At 44.8% G+C, this 26,184-nt stretch overlaps 1 protein-coding gene across 9 annotated transcripts; it reads right to left on the reverse strand.

The window, feature by feature from the left end:
• Window positions 1–1,384: 1,384 nt before the first annotated feature.
• ZNF667 (zinc finger protein 667) lies at window positions 1,385–23,570 on the reverse strand. 9 transcript variants are annotated; one of them, XM_049899850.1, is made up of 5 exons: window positions 23,231–23,570; window positions 14,088–14,179; window positions 9,343–9,469; window positions 7,507–7,599; window positions 1,385–3,053 (listed from the first exon to the last, which is right to left on the reverse strand). In XM_049899850.1, exons 2-5 carry the CDS (start codon window positions 14,145–14,147, stop codon window positions 1,474–1,476), a joined length of 1,860 nt encoding a protein of 619 aa, XP_049755807.1. In that variant the 5' UTR covers window positions 14,148–14,179; window positions 23,231–23,570; the 3' UTR covers window positions 1,385–1,473. The 9 variants fall into 9 exon arrangements, with proteins under 9 accessions (XP_049755807.1, XP_049755804.1, XP_049755808.1 ...); XM_049899847.1 differs by having other exon boundaries at window positions 14,088–17,224; XM_049899851.1 differs by having other exon boundaries at window positions 23,092–23,570.
• Window positions 23,571–26,184: the final 2,614 nt, after the last annotated feature.

Below are 26,184 nucleotides of genomic sequence, written 5' to 3' on the forward strand. Positions count from 1 at the left end.
GCCTCTCCATTAGCTGTCTCTGCTATTTGCCCGGCCACTTGCTCCCAGTGCTGAAGATTTTTATGTTGATTTTACAGAAGTGATACGACAAGTTTAAATGGGAATTTGGTTCTTCCATTACCCTGTACACATGCTCACTCTCACAATTCTGGTTGCTGTTTTCTCAGCTGTGGTCAAGGTTAGACAGACCTAATCCATGTGGTCCTACATCTTACAAAGTTACCTTTACAAGATACGGATGCTCTCAAGAACAGCTTTTGTAGAAGGAAAACTTACAAAGAAGAGCCCAACTGTATAGTCGAGTCACAAAACAAATTTTCTCACATATTTTGCACAAGCTGGTAAGAGGCACTGAAAGTTATATATAGTGAATAGCTGACGGTAGAAGAGCCCAGTACGTGTATCCAACGTTTTCTCCATAATCCACCCCAATGTTTACATAAAAATACCAATATATTTATTCATATAAATATAGACAATTTCTTTCCAAGTGAAACAGTAACTGAAATAATTTTCTCCCTGCTTTGAAGTTCCTCATTCTTTGGTACATCCTGTTTTTTCCCCCCATTGGCCTGTCTCCGCCATGTTAGATTTTCACACTATGAAGAGCATATACTCTTAGATCCATGTTGAGAGTATGGTAATGACTCTTATGCTCCACACCATTATGAGTGTTACCTTTATCTACCTAAAGACACACTCCTGTTCATTCTCACTCACAAGTTTCTATCAGCTGGTTTGCCAGGTAGTCCCTTATATTTGATAGTTCTAGTTCTGAGGAACAGACTCAAATTCTTTCTTCATGTGACCTTAAATCAGGCTCAAAGCCCCATCCACAAAAAATGGATTTCACAATTCCACTTAATTGCATGTGACCAATGAAATATCTTTAAAACTACACTGGAAGTAGAACATCAGTAATTCTCATCAAATGAAGAATGACTTTCCATCACAATGACTGATCCAATCTTCTGAGCTTGCTTCTTTGAAACTGTAAGGCCTGTGATAAGGTCATTGCTTCAATTGATTGCAAATCATCAGGTAAAACCAAAAAACCAAACCCGTTACCGTTGAGTTGATTCCAACTCATAGCGATCCTACAGGGCACAACAGAACTGCCCCATAGAGTTTCCAAGCAGCAGCTGGTGGATTCGAACTGTCAACCTTTTGGAAAGCAGCTGTACCTCTTAACCACTGCATCATCAAGTCAAAAATCACCAATAATGTTTGCTCTTTGGCTTTCAAAGTGGGGCACTTATCATCAGATGGTCCCATAATCAAAGAAGCAGGAACGGGCATGGGAAAAATGTATTTGTAACATAAATTTGGTACATATGGGACCATCATTCTCATAGAGTCACTATGAGAATGATGGTCCCATATGTACCAAATTTGTTACAAATACATTTTTCCCATGCCCGTTCCTGCTTCTTTGATAGCCTCGGCCTTCACTTTCACAGATTTAAAACCACCTTAGGCTTTTTCTTCAGAATGTGTACTCTGGTGTCGAATAAGGGACGAGCTCCGACTATAAGCCTTCCCACATTTACTACATTCATAGGGCTTCTCTGAAGAATGACTTCTCTGATGTCGAATAAGGTCTGAGCCACTGCTAAATGCCTTCCCACACTCATTACATTCATAGGGTTTCTCCCCTGTATGGCTTCTTTCATGTAGAATAAGGGATGTACGCTGACTGAAGGCCTTCCCACATGTTTTGCATATATACGGTTTTTCTCCAGTGTGAATTCTTTCATGTTGGGCAAGGTGTGCGCTCTGGCTGAAGGCTTTCCCACACTGATCACACTCATAGGGTCTATCTTCAGTGTGAATCCTCTTGTGTCGAGTAAGGGATATGCGGTGACTGAAGGCCTTTCCACATTCCTCACATTGATAGGGTTTTTCTCCAGTATGGATTCTCTGATGTTCAATAAGAAATGACTGGCGGCCAAAAACTTTATTACATTTATTACATTTGAAAGGTTTTTCTTCAGAATGAATGTTCTGATGTATTTTAAGGTTTGCAGTTCCAGAAAACATCTTCCCACATTCCTTACATTCAATAAGTTTCTTTTTCTTTGTATGAACTTTTTGATGTTGAATAAGGGTTGACTGCCGATTACAGACCTTATCACATTTATTGCATCTGTATAGTTTCTCTCCATTATGAGTTCTTAGATGTAAAATAAGGGTCGAAGGCCGCCTGAAGATCTTCTTGCATTTGTCACATTGGTAGGGTTTCTCTGAAGTGTGAAATCTCTGGTGAAGCAAAAGTGATGAAATCTTACTGGAGGATTTCCCACATTTTCTGCATTTGTAAGGATTCAGTAAAGGGTGCCTTCTCTGCCGTATACTCTGACTTAAGGCTTTCTCACGTTCATGGGTCTTCTCTCCGGTATGACTTCTTTTATGCTTAACAAAGGTTGACTTTTTACTGAAACCTCTCCCACATTTATGGCACTTATGGATTTTCTTTCTATTGTGAATTTTCTTATGAAGCAAAATGGATGACATACGGTTGAAAGCTTTCCCACATTTTCTGCACTGGTGGACCTTCTCAACAATGTGAATTTTCTGATGTATACTGAGTGGTGGGCACTGATTCATGGCCTTCCCACAGTCAGAGGTTTCCTTTCCATCATGCATTCTCTCATGCAGAATAAGGGTTGTTTTTCGATTGAAGTGTTCCCCACATTTACCACATTCATGGCTTTTCTTTTCAGTATGAGTTCTCTGATGAAGAATGAGGGAAGAGATCTGTCTGAAAGCTTTCCTACAATTACTGCATTCATAAGGCTTCTCCCCAGTATGAGAGATCTGATGAAGTTTAAGAGATAAGCTCCGACTGTAGGTTTTCCCACAGTCACTACATTTTAAATATTTCTTCCCTGAACGCCTTTTCTTGGATTTTATTAGGACTGAATTGGTTTTGCAGCTCCTCTTTCCTGTGGGAACCTTCTGTTGTACAGAAATTGGTTTCTGATGGATGCTTTGCCCAGCTTTGCTGCTCCGATCTGGAGGTAACTTCTTGGTCTTAAACTTAGACCCTGACTCTGAAAGACATCAAAAAATTAAATGTTTCTGTTTTCCTGTGCTGGAAAAATGAAGCTTCTAGAATATAAATGGAGACATTATCATTATTAATCATAACAGCAACAATGATGATAACCAGAACAGTAACTTTTTAGTGTCTTATGACAGCTTCAATTATGATACTAAGGGCTTTATAGAAATAGCCAATAACTGGAATTCAGGGGAGTTTACAACTTGAAAATGAATAAATGAAGCTTTTATTTATAGGATAAATTTTATACACCTATTTTAAACTCCTTAAACTGTTCATTAGATAAATGTATTTTTATTATGTTGTAAATATAAATATAATATTATAAATATTAACTGTCCAGAAAATGCAAATTTACAGAAGGTAGATTAGTGATTGCCTAGGCCTGGAGGTGGGCACAGGGATTAACTGTAAACAGGCATTGAGCGGTCTTACTGGGGTGATGAAAGTGTTCTAAAACTGGATTATGGTGATGGTTACATACAACTTAGTAAACTTATCAAAATCATTGAATTGTAACCTCAAAATGGGTGAATATTATGATATGTAATACCTCCACAAAGTTGTAAATTTGAAGCATATTCTTATAAATCAAATGTTAAAAAATAAAAAAACTCAGCAGCTATTAGAATTGAATATTCAGATATTTAGAAGAGTAAAAACTTTCAACTCAGGAGGAGTAGGAAAAAAAACTAAGAAAAAAGGTAATAGACTAAAAAAAAATTAATCTGTTATTTAGTAAAATGAAAGTACAAGATATTTTAAAGTAACTACTGGTATTATAGAATGATTATAAGGTTCGGATCCTGTGGCACAATAAACAGAACCGAGCTCTTTAGATCTATGCCATTCAACACAGTAGCCACTAACACATGCAGCTACCAAGCACTTGAAATGTGGCCAGTCTGATCTGAGATGTGCTATGAGTGTAATAAAGGAGCTTGGGTGGTGCAGTGGCTAAGCACTTGGCTGCTAATTGAAAGGCTGGCAGTTCGACCTATCAGTGGATCCACAGGAGAAAAGACCTGGCAATCTGTTTATGTTAAGACTCCTAGAAAACCCTACAGGGCAGCTCTACTCTGTCCCACAGGGTTACTATGAATCAGAATCAACTCGATGGCAGTGGGTTTGGTTTCTTGGTTTTGATGAGTGTGATGTACACACTGCATTGTGAAGACAGAACAAAAAAGTAAAATATTTTAAAAATATCAATTATGTGTTCAAATATTATTTTGAATATATTGGGTTGAATAAAATACATTATTAAAATTTCACCTGTTTCTTTGTATTTATTTTAATAAGGATACCAGAACATTTTTAATTACATATGTGGCTAACATTGTATACCCAGTGATGGTGCTGCTTTTAAGGCACTCCCCCACTCTCATCCTTGCTCACTCTCCTCCAATCACAGTGGCCTTTTGTTCGTCTGTGAACATGACAAGCTCTGCCAAATTCATCCTTGCTGTTGTGCCTTTGCATTTCTTCTTCCATCTCTTTAGAGCTCTGCTCCTTGCCCTCCCCCTCACCAAGCTACTATTACTGACTGCTCAGCAGCCACCTCCAAGAAGAATCTTTCCTGACCACCCTACCTACAGCAGCAGCCCTGTCACACTCAACTCCTTTTCCCTGCCTTGTTTTTCTTCAAAGCATTTACACATAAATCCATATTTATTTGTCTCCTCCTGTTGTTCTTGTTGGCTGCCGTTGAGTTGGCCCCCACGCACAATGGAATGAAAACCCTGCTTGGTCCCGCACCATCCCCATGGTCGATTGAGGAATGGACCATTGTAATCCGTACGTTGTCACTGTTTGCTTTTCAGAAGTAGATCACCAGGCATTTCTTCCTGGTCCATCTTAGTCTGGAAGCTCTGCTGAAACCTGTTCAGCATCATATCAACATGCAAGCCTCCACTGACAGACGAGTGAGCTCCCCTACTGAATGTAAATGCCATGAGGGTAGAGAACTTTGTCTATTGTGTTCGCTGTTTATCTCCTAGTAACACAGTGCTTTGAGCAGTATCCAGCAGAAGCCAGACACTCAAAAAAGACTGATTAAACCAGGGTCTCTCAAATGCGGCACAACAGGTAGACCACGACTTACGACATATTTGAGTTACGAAGAACCGCACCGTGTTGGTTTTCTTTTTTTTTGGTACATATTATTGTTAGTACCATGTACTACACACAATGCTGCAGTAGGTAATTTGCTGATGCTATCATTCTCAGATGTTCACTCGCAGATGTTCAATATGTTATAATTTATAAAGATACTAACAGGCAATAATAATGAAAACTAAAAAAAAAAGAGGTATTCAACTTATGTCAGAACCGACCTCAACAGAGCCATCAAAATGGAACCTGGTCATAAGTCAGGGACTACGTGTACTGACGTTTGGGGCTGGATAATTCTCTGTTGTGGGGGCCGTTCTATACACTGTAAGATGTTGAGCAGCATCCTTGGCCTCTACTCAGTAGATGCCAGGAGCAAAGCCTCCCTATCCCCCAGCTGTGGCAACCAAACATGTCTCCAGACATTGCCAAATGTCCTCTGGGGACAGAATCACCCCTGGTTGAGAACGCCTGGATTGAACAAATGAGTGGTGCTAGTTCACCTAGGTTTGAAAATCCTAACCCCAAAATGCTCTTCTGCCAACCTTTAGATGCATTCTTTAACCTTATATTGATTTTATTCTAGTTTTGAGCCTTATCTTTCCTGTAGGACAGATGAGTTATCATGACAATAGTATCTTGTAATAATAATAATACCTTATAATTCTCAAGCACTGTTCCAAATTCTTAACATATATCATCTCATTCGATCCTCACAGCCACCCTGTATATTCACAGCTATTGCCATTTAGACAGGAAACTGAGATCCACAGTGGTTAAGTAATTTACTTGAGGTAACATGGCAACTAAGTGGTAGAGCTGAAGGCAAATCCAGACAGTCAGATGACCAAGTTGGTGCTCTTATCTACTGGCTTATACCACACTGCTGATCCCTAGCTCCTAGCAAGGGTGTGTAATGTGTCCAATCAGAAACTAATTAGTGTGAGTTAACTACTTAAAGCGAGGGTGTCAAGATTTCGGCTAGCTTATTTTGGACATGTCATCAGAAAAGACCAATGAGGGACCATCATGGTTGGTAAAGTGAAAATGAGGGAAACCCTCAAAGAGATGGGTTGACACAATAGCCACAACAATGGACTCAAATACGCCTACAATCATGAAGACGGTGCAGGACCAGACAATGTTTTGTTCTACATCTATAAGACGGCTATGAGTTGGAGCCAACGAGGAGGCAACTAACAACAACAACAACAAAGAAAATAAACATATAGAAGAACATACTACTTGGCCAACCAAAGAGGAATCTGTTAGAAAAGAATGAATCATTGAAAGATAGTGAAAAAGAACAAGTATGGAAAATATTTTAATTCTTTTAACTAACAAAGAAAATTATGCAAATTTGAGCACTGTTATGAAAAGTGTTTTCATTGGAAGTCAGAATACACCTCCTCTGAGAAAGAGGGGAAATATGAAAGCAGAGATGCAGAGAAAACAATGGGTGGGGATGAGGGTTTTGAGAGCTGAGCTTCTGAATGCTGGCCTCCTGAGGTTCAAACCTAGCATCTCTGCCACCTCCCTGCTGTGTAACTTTGGGAAAGTCACTGAGCTTCTCTGGTCCTCAGTGTCCTCCTCTGCGAAATGGGAATAATGATAGTCTCTACTTTATAGGATTGTTGAGCGGAACCTGTACCTAGAAGAGTGCTCGACACCTAGTAAGGTCTGATTAAATGTTGATTATTTTCTCTCTGAACAGCCTTCGTGGTGCAACATTTAAGTGCTCAGCTGCTAACCCAAAGGTTGGTGGTTTGGGCCCACCCAGCTGCTCCACAGGAGAAAGACCTGGCAATCTGCTTCTGTAAAGATTACAGCCAAGAAAACCTTCTGGGGCAGTTCTATTCTGTTACGTGGCGTCACTATGAGTTCAAATGAGCTCAACAGCACCCAACGACAACAATGCTACCATTTCTCCCTCTAAGGAGCCCTGGTGGTGCAAGTGGTTTGTGATCAGCTGCTAACCTAAAGGCTGGCAGTTCAAACCCACTCAGTGGCTCCAGGGAAGAAAAGTCTGGCAAACTGCTTCTGTTAAAATTACAGCTAAGAAAACCCTATGGAACAGTTCCACTCTATAACCCATGGGGTTGCCATGGATCGGAACTGACTGCATGGCAATGGGTTTGGTTTTCATTTTTTATTCTCCCCCTGGGGGCTCACACTGAAGAGCCCTGAATTTTCTCCACAGGCCTGGATCCTCTGGTGCGGGGGTGGGGGTGGGGGCTCTCACATTGTATTTTTCAGAGGCTGCCTCCTCACGACCCTGTGAACTCCTCTGCAGGATGCCCACTTCTAAGGCCTGGTCCCCTCTTACTCACCAGGCACCCGGCGTCTTCTCGGTGGCTCCACCAGCCAGGGTGCTTTCCCTTTCTCCAGTAAAGTGATCACATTGGGCCTCCGAAGAGAAAGTCCTGCACACAGGGAGAAGGAGAAAACCGACCATGATGGAGGTGCCACAGAAACCAGAGTCAAGTCCTGTCTCCTCAGATGAGACTTTACGAACATGAGGATGTGAAGGGAGCACGAGAATGGGAAAGAGGGAAATCCAGTCCCAGCCAGCAGAGTTGTTTATTTCTAACTCTACAAAGCCAACTAGTCTCCTGAAAAGTTGGACCAGAAACTCCTGAGGCTGGTTACTCAGATATTGTCTTTCAGCTTCAAACCCAAGTGCCTTTGCTCTGCTTTGTGATGCTGGGGCTGGGACTCTGCAAACCACTTCTTCACTCGCTGTTCCTTGTTAGCTTCCACCACTGTGGGTGCTGGGGGGGGAGCCTGGAGGAGGAAGGGCCCTCCTTTCCCCCGTTCTGTGTCATTCAGCGGATGCCCTCCACCCCAACAGCAGCATGGTCAAGCTTCATTCCTCAATTTTGCCAAGTGATAGTCTACTGTATGGATTACCGCATTCATCAGCTGATGGAAATTTGGGTTGTTTCTACAAGTTTTTGTGTGGACACATCTTCACGTCTACATATTTTCATGTATACCGTTTGACGCAGCGATCACACTCTTAGGGTACTTAGGGTATCCATAGAGACAGAAAGTAGGTTAGTGGTTGCCTAGGGCTGGGAGGCTTAGGGGAATATGTGGAGTGACTGCTAACGGATACAAAGTTTCTTTTATTAATAACGCTGCTATGAATATTTGTGGACAAGTTTCTGTGTGGACTCCGGTTTCCATGTCTACATGTTTTCATGTATATCTTATGACTCAGCAATCACATTCTTTTTGGGGTGATGAGAATGTTCTAAAATGGATTGTAGTGACAGATGTATAGCTCTGTGAGTAGATAAAAAACCACTGAATTGCACGCCTTATGTGGATGAGTTGTATGATACATGAATTATATCTCAATAAAGCTTTAAAAAAAATGGGGATTTAGGGAGAAGTGGAGAATGAATGTTAATGGGTATAGGATTTCTTTTAATCATGCTATGAACATTTGTGTACGAGCTTGTATGTGGACACACGTTTCCATGTCTATGTGTTTTCATGTATACCTTATGACCCAGCAATCATACTCTTTTTGGGGTGATGAAAATGTTCTAAAATTGATTTTGGTGATGGATGTGAGTATGCTAAAAATCACTGAATTGTAAACTTTTATGGGTAAATTGTACAATATATGAATTATATCTCTATAAAGCTTTAAAATAAACACTGGGTGGCTTTTTTTTTTTTCAGTTGAGACCTTGGCGGATGTACATCCCTCGACACACCGGTTCTGGATGGTGGGGGGATATTATGGTTTGAATTGTGTTCCCCCAAAATATGTGCTGTAAATCCTAACCCTTATACTTGGGATTATAATCCCATTTGGGAATGGGTTTTCTTTAATATGTTACTGAGGCAGGATTAGTGTAGGGTGTGTTTTAAGTCAATCTCTTGAGATATAAACTGAGATCACGTACGGAGAAGCAAGCAGAAATGGGGAGAGATAGATCCCACACCACACGAAGATCACCAAGGAATCAAGGAAAAAGGACCTCTCCCCAGAGCCAAGAGAGAGAGAAGACTTTCCCTAGAATCAGTGCCCTAAACTCGGACTTCTAGTCTCCTAAACTGTGAGAAAATAAATGTGTTTGTTAAAGCCACCCACTTGTGGTATTTCTGTTATAGCAGTACTAGATAACTAAGAGAGGGGAGGGGAGCCTTACCAAGAGATACCAGGTTCTGGTAGTTCTCCAACATGACCTCTTTGTACAAATCCTTCTGAACGGGGCTAAGCCATTCCCACTCCTCCCGGGAGAAGTAGATGGCCAAATCTCCAAACGTCACTGGTGCCTGAAATAGAAAGCCACATGTCCACTCGCTGGGCCCTTCTGCTCCCATATGGCCGGAGAAAATGGTGGACGTGTCCCAAACATGGGGGACAAGTGGTACCAGGAATCAATCAAGCATTAGGGAATGTTTAAGGGACACTGAGCTTCTGTTAGGGGTGCCGGAAAAATTCAGGGACAGTTAATAGTGATAGTTGAACAACATGAGGAACATAATGTCACTGAACTGAACATGTGAAGAGTGTAGAAATGGCAAGTGTTTTGTTATCTATAGTTTACCACAAAAAAAGGAAAAAAAAGGAAAGCATTAGGGGTTCTGAGGTCAAGAGGCAGATTTATTAATTAAATAAAACACAATGTGATATGATGTAGCTTTTGTAAAATATGCATACACATTAAAATAGCATTAATTTTGGGTCAGGTGGGTTATTGTTTGGTTGGTTTTGCCTTACATGCACTTTCCTTTTTGAATATTCCTTGACAATAGCCATATATTGCTTGTGGTTGTTACGTGCCATCAAGTGGTCCCTGACTCATAACGACCCCATCAACAATGGGATCAGGCTGTTATGATCCACAGGGCTTTCACTGACTGCAGTTATTATTAAGTGTCATGTTGCATAAAGGATACATTTAGGATATCCAAGTATTCTTCTAAGCACTCTACCCGAACTTTCTTCCTGGTCTATCTTAGTCTGAAAGCACCGCTGAAACCTGTTCAGCGTTACAGCAACACGCAAGTCTCCAGAGAATGCGACTGAGATGCACTGGCTGGTACTCGAACCCAGGTCTCCTGTATGAAAGGCAAGAATTCTACGACTTGCACTACCACCGCTCTCATACACTCCTTGTTGTTGGTAGTTGCCTTCAAGTCAGTTTCAACTCATGGCGACCCCACACGTACAGAGCAGAACTGTTCCATAGGGTTTTCAAGGCTGTGACCTTTCAGAAGCAGATAGACAGAGCTGTCTTCCGAGGTAACTCCAGGTGGGTTTAAACCACCAACCTTTTGGCTAGTAGTCAAGCCACTTAACTGTTTTCAGTCTTGGAAACCCTATGGGACAGTTCTACTCTGACCTATAAGGTCGCTATAAGTTGGAATCGATCCGATAGCAACAAGTTTGGTTTTTTGGGGGGTTTAATCTTTATGGAAGCAGATTGTCGTATCTTTCTCCCACGGAGTGGTTGGTGGGTTTGAACCACTGACCTTTCAGTGAGCAGCCAAGCGCTTAACCACTGCATCACCAGGGCTCCTCCTTGTATAGTGGAGTCATTTAATAAATGCCTAGGCTTTAACCCAGCAGTTCTACTCCCAAGAAAGTCACCAGACAACTGTAACAACATGTTGTTCACTGTAGCACTCTTTAAAATAACAAGAAATTAATGTCCTTCAGCTAAAAAAAAAAAAAATTTAAGGCACGTATGTTGAAGGAATATTATGCAGTCATAAAAAATAACATACACTTGTAACTGCTGATACTGAGAGATGTTCCTGATATGTAACTAAGAAGGACAGAGAACATGCATTTTTATATTCTATGAAATAAATCAATATATTTCCTTCATTGCTTAAGCCTGTTTGAGTTTTCTATAATTTGCAAGTACAAGCAGCAAAACTGATTGTTATACAGTAATACCTGCGAAAGCTGGAAACTGTAAGGCAGAAACCTGTCAGAGAAGGAAAACTGAAATATATTCCATTAATAGAGAATGACAGAAAAGTGCTAAGGCTGCACCCTGTCAAAAGTGGGAAACTTGTGAGACCTCGAAAAACAAGGTAGTCCCATCAAGTTCTGGCTCTCCCAGGTTTCAGTGTATACATGAGTCGAAGATGGCTTCTAGGTATTGGCCCCAGGTTGTTTATTTCTTCATTACAAGCTGGGGCCCATTACTCCAAAGAGCCCACCAGTGCCAAATTCAAAGTTTTACACATCTGTTTTAAAAACAGCTCAAATAAGCAGATATTTAGCTATTTAGAGCCTTCCTGCTTTGCATACTCTGCAAAACTGCGCCCTACGTTTGCTAGCCATAAAAACTAAAACGACTGTTGCCGTCGAGTTGATTCCGACTCATAGCAACCCTACAAGATGGAGTAGAACTGCTCCATTGCGTTTCCAAGGCTGTAAGCCTTATGGAAGCAGACTGCCACATCATTCTCCCACGGAGTGGTTGGTGGGTTTGAACCGCCAACCTCTCTGTTAGCAGCTGAGTGCTTAACCATTGTGCCACCAGAGATAAGATAAAATCCTCTAGTTATAAAGAGTCCCTGGGTGATGAAAATGGTTCAACTGGATGGCAACAGGTTTACTATCAAAAGGTTGGTAGAATTGAATCCACCCAGAGGAGCCTTGGAAGAAAAGTCTGGTAATTCATTTCTGAAAGGTCAGGTCACTATGAGTTGGAGCCGACTCAATGGCAACTGGGTGGTAGTTAGTTATAAAGACTCCAAGCTGCAGTTGCCCTTCTGAACTCTTTGACCTAGATACTCCCCCTCCCCCAGTTCCCATACCCTCTACACCTTCCCCTGCTAGTCTTGGGAAGGTCTCCTGCTGTCAGAGGTTCCCTCCTGCCCCACCAAATCTCTCCTGATTCTCTCTCAGTCAGACCCAGTCAATGGAGAAGGCCCACATCATTTGGAATATGGTCTCTGGAGACAGAAAGGAAATCTTTGTATTTCTTCAATTTGGAGTCCCTGCGTGGCAAAGGTGGTTAAAGGCCTGCCTATGAACTGAAAGGCTGGTAGTTCAAATCCACTCAGAGGTACCACGGAAGAAAGGCCTGGCGATCTGCTTCCAAAAGGTAAGTGCGCTATCCTATTTTTTTTTTTTTTACGGCAACCTGTAAAAAAAACTGGAGCAGCAGCGCTATGAAAATACCTTGCAGGGGGCAATGCTGGCAAACAAATGTAGAAGGTACACAATATTTGCATAAAAATACAGTGTATATATACATATGTATGTATGTTAAGTGTATGTATCCACGTATACTCACATATACAATAAAACACACAGGGGTACAAACATGGATACTTTTTCGACTTAGCCAAACACCTCACATGATTGGTTTACGAAGTCTGAAGACTCTGGACCATGGGACAATTCAGTCACTGGTGTAATATACTGCACAAAGTTTATGTTCTATATCCTAGCTAGGTGAATAGCATCTAGGGTCTTAAAGGCTTACAAACAGCCATCTAAGATACAACTATTGGTCTCTACTCATCCAGAGTAAAAGAGAAAGAAGGAAACAAAAGACTAAAAGAAAAAACTAGTATATAGGACTAACAGTCTACACGAACCATGACCTCATCTACCTTGAGATCAGAAGACCTAGATGGTGTTGGGCTACCACGACTGAGTGTTCTGATCAAGAGCACAATAGGCAGATCCTGACAGAATGGGAGCAAAATGTGGAACAGAACTCAAATTGTTAAGAAGGCTTGAAAACGGAGGGCTGCCCAAGACTACTGCCGAGATACTCTTTAAACCTTGAACCAAAACTTCCATGAGGTCATCTTTTAGCTAAATAACAGGTTGGCTCATAGAACAAACAGTATCATCCATGACAGTAAACCTTGTGGTAAGTGGTGAGCTAGCCATTAATTCTTAGACAGGAAAAGGTCAGCAAAGGTTCACACATGATTTCTATGGATTCTGAGGAGCACCTTTCTTCTCCCCATATTTTAACACATCTAAAATTGAGACAAATAATCAACGGCACAACAAAGTTCAACTACTGGAGGTGTTCTTTGTTAACGGAACATAAATAGCATGGCTTATCATCAATGACGTCTTAAATTTGAGGAAATATAGAGCACCCATCAAAAAGCATAGTGATTAAGAACATGGACTTTGGGGCCAGAGTTCCTGGGCTCAAATCCCATAGACTATAGGATCTTGAACAAGTTACTTAACTTCCATGTGCCTCCCTTTCCTCACCTATAAAACAGGCCTAATAATAATACCTACTTCACTCAACAGGGAGGTTATGAGGAATAAATTAAAGGAGCTAATGATACTTGTCAAGGAGCCCTGGTGGCACAATGGCTAAGAGGCTGACAACAACGAGCTAGGGACAGTACCCTGGATACATAAATCCAAGTGTATGCATGTGTTCAGGGGGGTTTGTGTGTGTGTGTCCAAGTATGTATGTTTGTGTGTCCACGTAGGGGTCCGTATGTCCAGATGTGTGTGTTTGTGTCCAAGTATGTGTGTGGGTGTCCAGCTAAAGAGACATCCTCCTTGTGAATGTGAATTTGAAAAGTAAAATCAGAGAGACACTGAGAATTAACTCTGGAGCACACTGTGGAAGTCTTCCCTGAGCACCTGCCTCCACCTGAGACATTGCAGTGATGCTCACCTTCCCTGCAGAAGGGGATTCTCCCGTACCAGCAGGGCCCCTGGGATGCTGAACAAACAGGTGAACAGACGTGTGCACACAGAGGAGAAAGGAGAGAGACCCCTGGAACTGTTCTCAGGGTCCCCCCTCCATAGCAAGAAAGGAACTGGGAAGCAGCTCCTGTGTGGGTCTCCACCAGGCAGGGGTGTTCCCAGAGAAGGAAAGCAAATGGTGCAAGTCTTATAAGATGGAACTTTCCTGGAGGAAAAGGAGTCAGCACTCACCTTGGACTTGGATTTTCCCCGGGTAGCAGGCATTCTTGCCTCTCCTGTGGGGTTCCACATCTAGACAGGGGCAAAGAGCTGGGAAGGTGGGGCTGGGGGAGAAATGGAGTCATGAGAAGGACCAGGCCTTCTGGGTGGTCTGAGTCCTCAGGTCCCTCATGCTGGACACACACCCCCACACACCTGGACACACACACACCTGGACACATACACTTACATACCTGGACAAGCAGATGCACACAGAGTTGGACACATAAACCCACATACCTGGACAAACACACACACCTGGACACACATATACGCAGGAAGGTCAAAGCATCTTCTGGAGCATTCCTGCCCCTTCTCAGGGTCAGGGAAGGACCATGGCCACTGCTGTCTGCTCCAAAGGTCACATCAGCTCTAGGGCAGGAGGCCAATGACACTGACGAGTGCTGAGTGCCTCCTGGGTGAGGTGCTGGGGGTGGTGCAGTGAGTTAGAGCAGAAAAGCACTGGCCCCCATACACCTCATATCCCAGCAGGGAAAACAAGTCCATCTAAAACACAGTGGTGGGGGGGCACTGCTGGTAAGGGAAAAAGACCAGGGCAGGAGGCTAGAGAGTCACAGGATGGTCAGGCAGGCCTCTCTGAGGAGGTGACACTGAGCTCAGATCTGAACCCAGGGAGAGTGTGAGCCAGGGAGGAGAGTATCTCAGGCAGAGGTACAGCAGGTGCAAAAGCCTCGCAGCAGAAGTGTGCTTGGTGCATACAGGGAAGCCAGCAAGTCCGTGCGTTGAAGTAGGGAGCGAGGTAAGGAGTGTGGGGGATGCAGCTAAGGTCAGGGGGGCCAGATCACGAAGGCCGGTTTAGATTTGATCCCAAGCATGATTAGAGATCACTGGGCATGAGAAGAGATGGGATACAGGGGAGCTGACCATGGGAGTGATGTCATTTGATTTAACAAATCTTTGGTGGCTGTAGGAGCCCTGGTGGCACTAGGCTTAAGCACTCAGCTGTTAACTGAAAGGCTAGGGGTTCGAACCCACCAGTGGTGCCATGGAGCCCTGGTACTGTAAGTTAAGAGCCTGGCTGTTAACTAAAAGGTCAGCAGTTTGAATCCACCAGCTGCTCCTTTGAAACCCTATGGGGCAGTTCTACTCTGTCACACTGGCTTGCTATGAGTCCCAACCAACTCAAAAGCACCCAACAACAAGTGTGATAAGGGACAAAAAGCAGTCTCTACACAAAGCTGTGTTTTGAGTACTATATTAGATATACGTGTCAAATCCTGAAATAGTACGTGGCATATCATCTTCAGTATATGTTAGATACTGTTGTTAATGCCTTTCGTTATTATTCAATCCTCACAATATTACCGTGAGGCAGGTAATAAGTACAGTCCTATTTAACAAATAGTAATCTGAGGTTCAAATCTGTTATGCAATCAGTAGTCTGGAGTACAAGCTCTGGTGGTGCAATGGTTAAGCACTCAGCTGCTAACAGTTAAGCACTGGGCTGCTAACCTAAAGGCTGTCGGTTAGAACCCACCAGCAGCTCCATGGGAGAAAAGACCTGGTGATCTGCTTCTGTAAAATTACAGCCTAGGGAACCCTATGGGGCAGTTCTACTCTGTCACATGGGGTCACTATGGATTGGAATTAACTGAACGGCAACTAACAACAATGGTGAATAAACTGTGTGTGTGTGTGTGTAGGAGGCAAAGCTGACGCAGAAGAATCATTAGATGGCTGTGCAAGAACTCAGTAGGAAATGCTGGCAGCTTGGACTAGGCTGGGAGTGGAGGTGAGATGTGGTCAAATGTCACCTCTCCAGAGGTGACCCCATCTAAAACAGCTTCTGTCCTGAGTCACTCTGGAGTTCCTGAGTGGTCCAATGGTTAATGTGCTCGACTACTAACCACAAGGTTGGAGGTTCAAGTCTACCCAGAGGCGCCTTGGAAGAATGGCCTGGAGGTCTACTTCTGAAAGATCACCAAAAAAAACCCCATTGCCGTCAAGTCGATTCTGACTCCTAGCGACCCTATAGGACAGAGTAGAACTGCCCCGTACAGTTTCCAAGGAGCGCCTGGCGGATTTGAACTGCCAACCTTTAAGTTAGCAGTCATAGCACTTAACCACTACGCTACCAGGGTTTCCTGAAAGGTCACAGCCATTGAAAACCCTGTGGAGCACGGTTTTACTCCGACACACGTGGGGTCACCATGAGCCGGATTCGACTTCACGGCAACTTTTGTTTTTACTTTTTTCAGTGTGGTTACTGGTGGCACAGCAGTCAAGCACTCAGCTGCTAACCGAGGGGTCCATGGTTTGAACCCATCCAGCTGCTCTGTGGGAGGAAGACCTGGTAATCTCCTCCCATTAAGATTAACCCAGTGCCCCATTAAGATTAGAGCCTAGGAAATCCTTTGGGGGCAGTTCTACTCTGTCTTGTAGGGTCACTATGAGTTGGAATTGACTTGACGGCATCTAACAGACTGGAAAATTAAAAATTACATATGTCTTGCACTGTTTCTAGTGGATGATGCTGCTCCTTAGTACAGTCTATACTACTGTATTGCTCCACTTCTTCATAGGACTTATTGCTTCCTGCAAATAGCTTGTCTGTGTATGGGTTTTCAGGGTTATCATCTCCCCCACTGTTGGGCTCGATTAGAGCACAGACCCCGACTGTTTTGCTCACTGCTGTCCTCCCCAAACTGAGCACACGCTTGGCACGGAAATGTGCTCCACAAATCCACTGCTGACTGACTCAATAGCCTGTTTTGCAGGTGCTGCCGGCATTCAAGAAGGGTGGGATTCATGCATTCTACGCTGAAGCTAGAGAGCTCTGGTGGTGCAGTGACTGAAGCACTCAGATGCTAAACAAAAGGTTGGCAGTTCGAACCCAGCAGTGGTTCCGTGGGAGAAAAGACCTGGCGATCTGCTTCCCTAAAGATCACGGACTTGGAACCCTATAGGGCAGTTCTACTCTGTCCTGTAGGGTCGCTGTGAGTCAGAATTGACTCGACGGCAACGGGTTTATGCTGAAACTGCATCATGGGAAAAGGTTCGGCTGGAAACTTGAGTTCCTGTCCCTCCTTCGTCCGCTGCAGCAGCCATTTCACATTCCTCTAAACTTGTCTTTTGGAGAAGGGGAGGGTCTGGAAAGGCAGAAATTGGGTGTAGTTTTTACTTCCCTCATTCTAAAAAATTCCAAATCTACAGAAAAGCAAAAGACTAGTAAGTACAAGGACTGCCTTACTCCCCTTCACCAAATGTTAACATTTTTACACACACACACACACACACACAATTTTTTAAAAAACTGAGTCATTTGAAAGGAAGCTGTAGACACACTAACAGTTCACTTCTTAATATTTCAGCGCAAGGCCCTGAAGAACACAGGCACTGTCCCTCATGTCCCTAGTGCCATTATCACACCCCAGAGCCAACAAAGGTGGATATAGTTGTTAGTTCCCGCCGAGATGATTCTGATTTATGGCAACCCCACGTGTGCAAAGGAGAACCGCTCCATAAGGTTTTCAATGGCAGTAAACTTTTGGAAGCAGATTGTCAGGCCTTTCTTCCAAGGTGCCACCTCTAGGTGGACTCGAACCACCAACCTTTCCATTAACAGCCAAGCATATGAACTATTTGCACTACCTAAAAAAGAAAACTCCAAACCAGTTACCGTGGAGTCCACTCCAATTCAAGGCAACCCCCTGTGTGTCAGAGTAGAACTGTGCTCCATAGGGTTTTCAGTAGCTGCTTTTTCAGAAGTAGATCACCAGGCCTTTCTTCTGAGGTGCCTCTGGGTAGACTCTAACCACCGGTTACCGGCCGAGCATGTTAACTGTTTGCAACACCCACGAATTCGTATTACTCTTTCTGCTTAAAACGATTTCACAACTTCTTATCGCTCTTGTGATAAAGACTAGAGGACTCCTCTTGGTGTGGGTGGGATTATATAAAGCGTGAACACCAGGAGGTGGGGATCACCGGTGCTGTCTGAGACGTCTGTCCACACAATCATGATGATGGGTCTCACCTTGTTCTTACTTATCAAACCATACTGTCTTGCCAAGAATTAAAAAAAAACACAAAAACAAATCTGTTGCTGTGGAGTCAATTTTGACACATGGTGACCCCATGTGTACAGATTAGAACTGCACTCCATAGGGTTTTCAATGGCTGTGACCTTTTGGAAGCAGATCACCAGGGCTTTCTTCTGAGGCATCTCTCTGTGGGTTCAAACCGCCAACCTCTTGGCTAGCAGTCAAGCACTTAACCGTTTGTGCCACCCAGGAACTCCACAATGGTGACTATGTCTTAAAAAGCGCCTGTCTGTGTCTTTCCTGTGAAAAAGGTAAGGCAGGAACCACACTAGAAGATGGAAATATGGAAGTTTCCCTTTACAGATTTAAAATTTCTTTTTTTTCTCCCCTTGGGGAGGTTGGGGAAGATAAAACCAAAGCCGTGCTTAAATTCAGAGTTAAAATACTGGGAATGTTTTGATTCAAAATATGAATCATAACATGGCCTTGTACTGTTAACGGGCTCCCAGCCAGGAGATTGATTTGTTAGTCCTTCTCTCTTTGTAGGATGAAGCTGTAGTAAGAGGTAATATTACATTTACTATTAACAAGATTAACAAATATCAAGTGCTTTCACGTTCAGGCACCACTCTATACAGATTATCATTTAATTCTCATACCAACCCTGGTGGGAATCAGTTGCCTTGGGGTGGACTTGCATGTTAGCAGCCAAGCACTTAACCGTTTGCACCACCCAGGGACTCGGATTTATTATTACCGCCATGCTTAAACATGAGGAAACTAAAAACCAAAACCAAACCAAACCCAGTGCCATCGAGTCGATTCCGACTCATAGCGACCCTAGAGGACAGAGTAGAACTGCCCCATAGTTTCCAAGGAGTGCCTGGCAGATTTGAAATGCCGACCCTTTGGTTAGCAGCCGTAGCACTTAACCACTACGCCACAGAAAAATGAGAACGACTTGCCCAAGGTCATCCCAGCAGGGAAAACAAGCCCAGTACAACACAATGGTAGACAGGATCACTGCTGTGAAGAAATAAAAGACCAGGGAAGGGGGCTAGAGACTGACGGGGTGGTTGGGGAAGGCCTCTTTGAGGAGGTGACACTGAGTTGGGATCTGGCTCAAAGCCAGGATTCAAACCCAGGCATCTGACTCCAGCAGGATCCCTATGTAGTGCAAATAGTTTGCACTTGACTACTAATTGAAAGACTGGTGGTTGGAAACCACCCGGTGGCACTACAGAAGAAAGGCCTGGTGACCTGCTTCCATAGAGATGGTTGTTTTTGTGTGCCATCAAGTGGATTCAGACGCATATCAACCCTATAGATAGAGTAGAACTGCCCCATAGGCTTTCCAAAGCTATAATCTTTATGGGAGTGGATCGCCAGGTCTTTTCTTCCTGGGAGAGGCTGGTGGGTTTGAACTGCCGACCTTCCAGTTAGCAGTTGAGTGCTTTAACCATGGGATCCTTCTGTAAAGATTACAGCCAAGAAAACCCTATGGGACAGTTCTACTCTGACATATGTGGGTTGCTATGAGTCAGAATCTACCCGATGGCATCTAAAAATAACTCTACGTGCAATACACATATATGTGTAATATGACTCTGTGTATGTGACCTGTGACCTTATTTTGGCCGGCCATGTGCTGTGACCTCAGGTCCTACACTCCCTCTCACCATGCTGGCCTCCTTGCTATTCCAAGAATATGCTGTTGCCCCCTCCCTGGGATTTATCTCTGTCGCAGCAGTACCCTCGCCCGGCAATGCTCTAGCCCCTGCCTCAGTCCCTCCCGTCCTTCAGTCCCTGCTCAAATCTCACTTCTCTGTGAAGGTCACCAGAACACCCTATTGAATACTGCAACCTGCCCCCAGCCCATTTACCTGGTCTTTCTTCCTTATCCAGCTCTGCTTTGTCTCTTTTTCCATAGCTCTTACCACCATCTAACATGCTATATAGTTTCCTTAGGTATTCTGTCTAGTGCTGACTGTCTCCATCCACTAGAATGCAAACCCCTGAGAACAGACCTTTTTTTGTGCATTCCAAGGGCCCTGAGCCTTGGAACAATGCCTAGCATGTGGAGAGGATTTGTTAAGTATCTGCTCACTGAATGGCTAGATGGCCCTTTAAAACCAAAACCAGTTGCCTTTGAGTTGACTCTAACTCATGGCAACCCCAGGTGTGTCAGAGCAGAATTGTGTTCTATACGATTTTCAATACCTCATATTTTGGAAGAAGATCGCCAGGCCTTTCTTCAGAAGTGCCTCTGGGTGGGCTTGAACCTCCAACCTTTTGGTTAGCAGCCAAGCACTTAACGTTTGTGCCACCCAGGGACTCTACTCCTCCCCAACCCTCCTCCAGATTAATTTCTCTCATTCTCAGGAGCCCAGAGGAGCCTGAAGTCTCTCAGAGCAGTAGCTCTCTCTCAACCTTGGCTGCACATTAGACTCTCTTGGGAGCTTTTAAATAAATACCAAAGAGAACACCTCATGCCAGACCCATTAAATCAGAATCTGTAGGGACTGGGTCCAAGCCTTTGTTTTCTATTTCTTAAAAGCCTTCCAAGTTTTTCACTAATGCAAAGGCGTTGTTTATAACCACTACCCTAAGTTTCAGAGCCTGGGTGGCCCAAGTGGTTTGTGATCGGCTGCTAACCTAAAGGTTGGCAGTTCGAACTCACCTGGAGGCCTCCACGGAAGATAGGCCTGGCGATCTGCTTCTGTAAAGATTGCGGCCAAGAAAAATCCTAAGGGGCAGTTCTACTCTGTCACATGGGGTCAACATGAGTCAAGGAATGACTTGGTGGCAGCTAACACTAACAACAACCACAACCTCAAATCTCAGAGTCTCAAGGGTGGGGCTGGAAATCTGACTTCTCCCTGTTGAGGCCCAGACTTCAGGGCTGGAGGAGAAAGTCTTTGATGAGCTCAAAGACAAACTCTTAGATTCCGTGATCAAGGGATTCCAAGGAGTCACTGATGGTGCTCACTGCTCTCCCCGTAGGGGTGGTCAGTGAGAAATATTCCCTACCTTAGTTTTGGAGTTGACTAAGGTGCCCATGGAAAGTCTGGGTGTTGATTCTGAAAATAGTACCTGCTGTCACTCTCTAGGAGTCCCAGGGTGGTGCAAATAGTTAACACGCTCAGCTGCTAACCAAAAGGTTGCAGGCACCTTGGAAAAAAGGTCTGGTGATCTTCTGAAAAATCAACCACTGAAAACCCTGTGGAGGACAGTTCAACTCTGGCACACATGGGGTCACCATGAGTCGGAGTCAACTCCACAGCAATTGATCCCTCTAATCCCTTCACCCTGCTTTACTTTTCAAAATACTTATCACCAACAATTTTACTGTTGTCTCTCCTACTAAATGCAAGCTCTGAGTACATAAGGAGCCCTGGTGGTGCAACAGTTAAGTGCTCACCTGCGAACCAAAAGGTCATGGTTGAATCCACCCAGCAGAGCTGAGAGAGAAAGACCTGGCAATTTGCTCCCGTAAAGATTACAGCCTTGGAAACCCTATGGGGCAGTTCTACTGTGTCCTACGGGGTCGCTATGAGTGAGAATCAACTCAAGGCAACCTGTTTGGTTTTTACATGTGCCAAGTGCTGTCCTACTTAATGCTCACCACAGACCTGAGGCTGGTACTATTATCTCTGTTTTACAGATGAAGAAACTGAGGAGAAGCACATTTAAGTAACCTCTCCCAAAGTCATACAATTAGTGAGTGGTGGAACCAGTAGTCAAAGGCAGGTAGTCTGGCTCCAGAGTTCATGCTCTTAAACCCCCATCTACCTGAGTGGCGCAAATAGTCTGCATTCTGTTACTACCCAGATGGTTGGTAGTTCGTACCCATGTAGTGGTGCCATGGAAGAAATGCCTGGCAATCTACTTCCCTAAAATTATAGGCATTGAAAACACCATGGAGCGCCGTTCTGCTTTGACATGATTCCGTTCTGCTTTGACATGCTTGGGTTCACCATGAGTCTGAATCGACTTGACGTCAAGGGGTTAACCTGGCTAAGGAGAAGACTACAGTCACAGTCACGAGCTCCCAGAGGCCAGGACGGAACTGCGTTCTTTTCAAATGCGCACTAATGCGGAGACAGAAACAACGCAAGGGCAACCAGGCTACTGGAGGGCTCAACTGCAAGACCGTTGGACCCTGGGCTAGGGGCACCTACAATGCTTTATCCTAAGTCCAGAGACAGTCTTCTAGCATCGTGACTACACCCCACCTCAGCGCGAGGTCAATAACACCAACACTACAACAAACACGCACATCTACACGGTATTTATTGAGTACCACGCTGTGTTGGGTGGGTCGCCAATGCTGTCCTGTTTAATCTTCCCGACAATACGGAGACTGGTGCTATTATTACCCGATTTTACCGAAGACGAAAGCCGCAAGAAATGACGCATGCGATTTCACAACCATACAAGCGCGCACACGCACTTTCACAGAAGAGCCCCTCACACCTGTACGGCCTCTCAGAATCCTCCCCACAGTGGCCTCCATGTCCAGTTACAATGAGTCATATCCCAGGCCAGTACAATCACACATCGCCACACATTTCTGGGGTCACCACCTTACGAAGTACCGGGACACAACCCCTACGAAGTCCCGGGGCCACAACCCCCACGAAGCCCCAGAGTCACAACACACGCAGTCGCAGGTGCACAATCACACAATCTCACACAACACACTCTCACCTCCGTCCTCCCACGTCAGGCCCCAGTAGAGCCCAAGGTACTGCGCAAAGACCCCCTCGCTACCCGCGCCTGCGCACTTCTCTCTGGGACCCCCGTGGGCCAAGCACGGCCCCGCCCCCTCACGTTCGAAACACGTAGGCGGCGTGCGAGGCCCCGCCCCAAACAAAGCCACGCGACACGCACACGTTCAGTCACCATTCCTGGAACCAGTCCACAACGCCTGGGTCCCGCCCCTCTGTACGCAACCATGAACGCAAGCTCACCAGCCGAAGCCCCCCCACCCCCGCTCCTGCACAAACGACGTAGCACGCGCGCTCTCGCGCAGAAACTTCGCGTAGCTCCCGGGAGGCGGGCTGGAGAGTCCTCACTCCTCACTCTTCTCAGGATGTCACGAATACGTACTCAAGTATTAAGGTCCTTTGTTAATCCGCTCAGCCAACCCCATTCTTCCCGTTTGGTCGCCCTCCCCGGCTTTTACATCTGCATACTCCCCTTCGGGGACTCTTCGCCCCAACACTTTCCCTTATGTTCTTCATGTTCACCGGGGCTTGGAGCCTGGCTCAGCAGCGGACGCTGACGCGCGAAGCTGCGCTTGCGCATTTCGAGCACAGGTTACTACTCCCAGAAGCCTCCAGCGTGCGGAGCGGCTCTGGAAGTCCAGGGTGGGAACGGGAGGTTCAGTGGTCTCAGCACCGCGGTAGCTCCCACCTGTCCCTTCCGGAGAGGAAGCGATTATAGGGCGGGGCAGAGGGAGGTTCCTCCAGGCCAGGACTGGAGTCTTAACTGCGATTTCATTGACTGAGGAGTCCCAGAGTTCTTTGCCCGGCAGTTTGCCAGTGTTCAGACTACATTTCCCGGAAGGCACCGCGGCCTTTTCCGCCCCGTGTGGCGTTGCGGTTTTGCCTCAGACATTGAGATTTTAGGTCAGCCTGGTGGTTGGGATGCAGGCTGGGGTGCTAAAGACTCTGCGTGGGGCGGGGCGCAGGGAGGGTCCTGGGGGTGCTTGGTGTAGCAGTGTGTGAAGTGATTAGGATGGGATTGTGTGTCTCTGTGAGGGGCAGCTTGAGATCCGGTCTTGCGGGAGACTCTTCCAGCCTGACCTGGATTGTAATCATGTGTGTATTTGTGTCTGTGTGGCCCAGTTATTATGGTTGTGTGTGTGTGTGTGAGGATTGTAAGGACAAATACAAAGTGAAAATGTAAGGAAATGAGGGTTTTTGTCCTGTCTTATCAGCTGATGGAAATAAAAAAAAACCCAGTTCCGTATGATGGAAATAAGACGGACGCAATACTACCAGTTGCAAGGGAAACAGAAAGTGGACATTTATTGTTTGCGCAAACAAGGAGCAACTGGGGCTTAGCAGCTGAAAGACCACGTGCTCCCAGCCCCAGGGGGCTCGGAGGTTTTATGCTCTCCATGGGGGGGGAGGAGGAGGGGGATTAGTGCCCAAAATCCGGCACCCTGATCTGTCCCATGTCCATATTTGGAGATCCAGGTGCTGAGTCATTTACAAACGAAGGGAACTTTCGCTTTGCAAATGGGCTGGGGTGCAGCTGTGTGCCTGAAAACATCTTCCATTCTGGCGAAGTTCAGGTCTGGGGTCAAATTTGGGACCACAGCTCTTCAGATCCTGCCCATGCACGGAGATCTTAGTTTGCGCATGTGCGGGATTTTGGTGCCAAATTCAAACCGCAGTTGGGGCCTGCCGCGAGGTCGGGCCAAGAAACTGCGGCTTGGTGGCCTATGAAGGGGGAGGGTCTTCGGTGAAGCAGAGAGAAGCTTCAATCCACCCCCAACAGGTTCCTTTTAATCTTAAAAGGGGTTTAGGGCTGAAGGCCTTATCTTCTGTAGTTTCTTCCTGCTGGCTAGGGGTGCTGGCATACTCTAGCTGGAACCTACTCAGGGGAGATAGGCTGATATCCCCATTGCAGCATCATCGGGAGGTGGAATTTCTGAAGCCTGGAAGACAGAAACTTTACTCAAAGTTTAAATATATAAGATCGGAATACAAGTAACAGAATGACCATGACCAAGGGTCCTAGAAGGGGAAGAAGCCATGTTAGGCTTCGATTTGCTGCCTTTACTATATTCCAGACATCTTGTGAAAATGGGCTTTATTTGAATTTGTGTAGCCACTGAGCTTTCTCGTAAATCTTTTTGCAAGACGTGACGGTCATCTCAGACTCATCTCGTGGTTTCTTTAAAAGTCCCATACTCCTGGGTTTCCTGCCCTACTTAACGGTGAGATAGATGGAATTCCCTTTCCTCTGTTATTCTGTAAATATATTGGTGTGCACAGGTTCCTTTCTTAGCTCTGTTACTATACTTCTCCTGGATAATCTCTACTACCTTGACTATAATTACCAATTTTGCTTATTATTCTTAAATCCACATTTCTAGAAATCTCTCCTGAATTTCAGACAAAAAAAATCCTACTGTCTACTCTTTACCTCTTCCTATATATCCTAAGGGCTACTCAATATTAAAATGTCTAATATTGAGCTAATCGTATTTTCACTCCTTAGCCCCATAACCGTTTTTGCTTCTCCATCTAGCACCCCACTTCAGTGACAAAAATCCAAGTTTCACTTTTCCTGGTTCTCTCTCACCTGTTGGTCCAATCAATCACCAAAGCCTGACAATTCTGTATCCGAAAAGCCTCTGGCATCTATGTTTTTCAAAATTTATTTTCACTGTTTAGCACAGTAGTTAATAGTACCAGTTCAGTAGCTAGGCTTACTTCTTCCACTATACATTAGCCAGCTGTGTGATCTTGGACAAGAAACCTCTCCAGTGCCTCAGTCCTCATTACACAAAATACGTCATTGTGCCTCCAACGTTGTCTTCAGTTCTGGCCGGAGGGGCGAAGCAGGCCCCATGATCTCTTAAGAGGAGAGAGTTTGATGTGTTTATGAGATAATTATCCTGCCATTATGGGGCCCTGCCTCTCCCCTAGAGAGACATAGGAAATAAAAAAAGCAGGATATAAGGTCGCGCTTAGGTGGTAAACGTGAACAGAGCCATCAACAGAGCTAGTCTATCGTTAGTCAGTAAGCTCGGCGGGAAACAAGTACCAGATCTTACAGAGCCAGAAAACTTAATCAATGTGACTAAAACAACCTGCACAATCACCAGGGGATGACAATCGACTGGCACAATTGTCTATCACTTTAAATCCTCTGAAACCTGAGCTTCTCAGTTATTACTGTCCTGCCAATTACTGTTCTGCAGGGCTTGTTGGGTCAGTATCATGACTAGGAGTGGTTCGATGGGAGAGTAGTGGATCCACGCTCCCTTTCTGCCAATCTTGATTGCAGCGCTGGGGGTTGTTGTCCTGCCAAGTCTGTAGCGCTCC

The sequence above is a fragment of the Elephas maximus genome, chromosome 11 (assembly GCF_024166365.1).
Source record: "Elephas maximus indicus isolate mEleMax1 chromosome 11, mEleMax1 primary haplotype, whole genome shotgun sequence".
NCBI lineage: Eukaryota > Metazoa > Chordata > Mammalia > Proboscidea > Elephantidae > Elephas > Elephas maximus.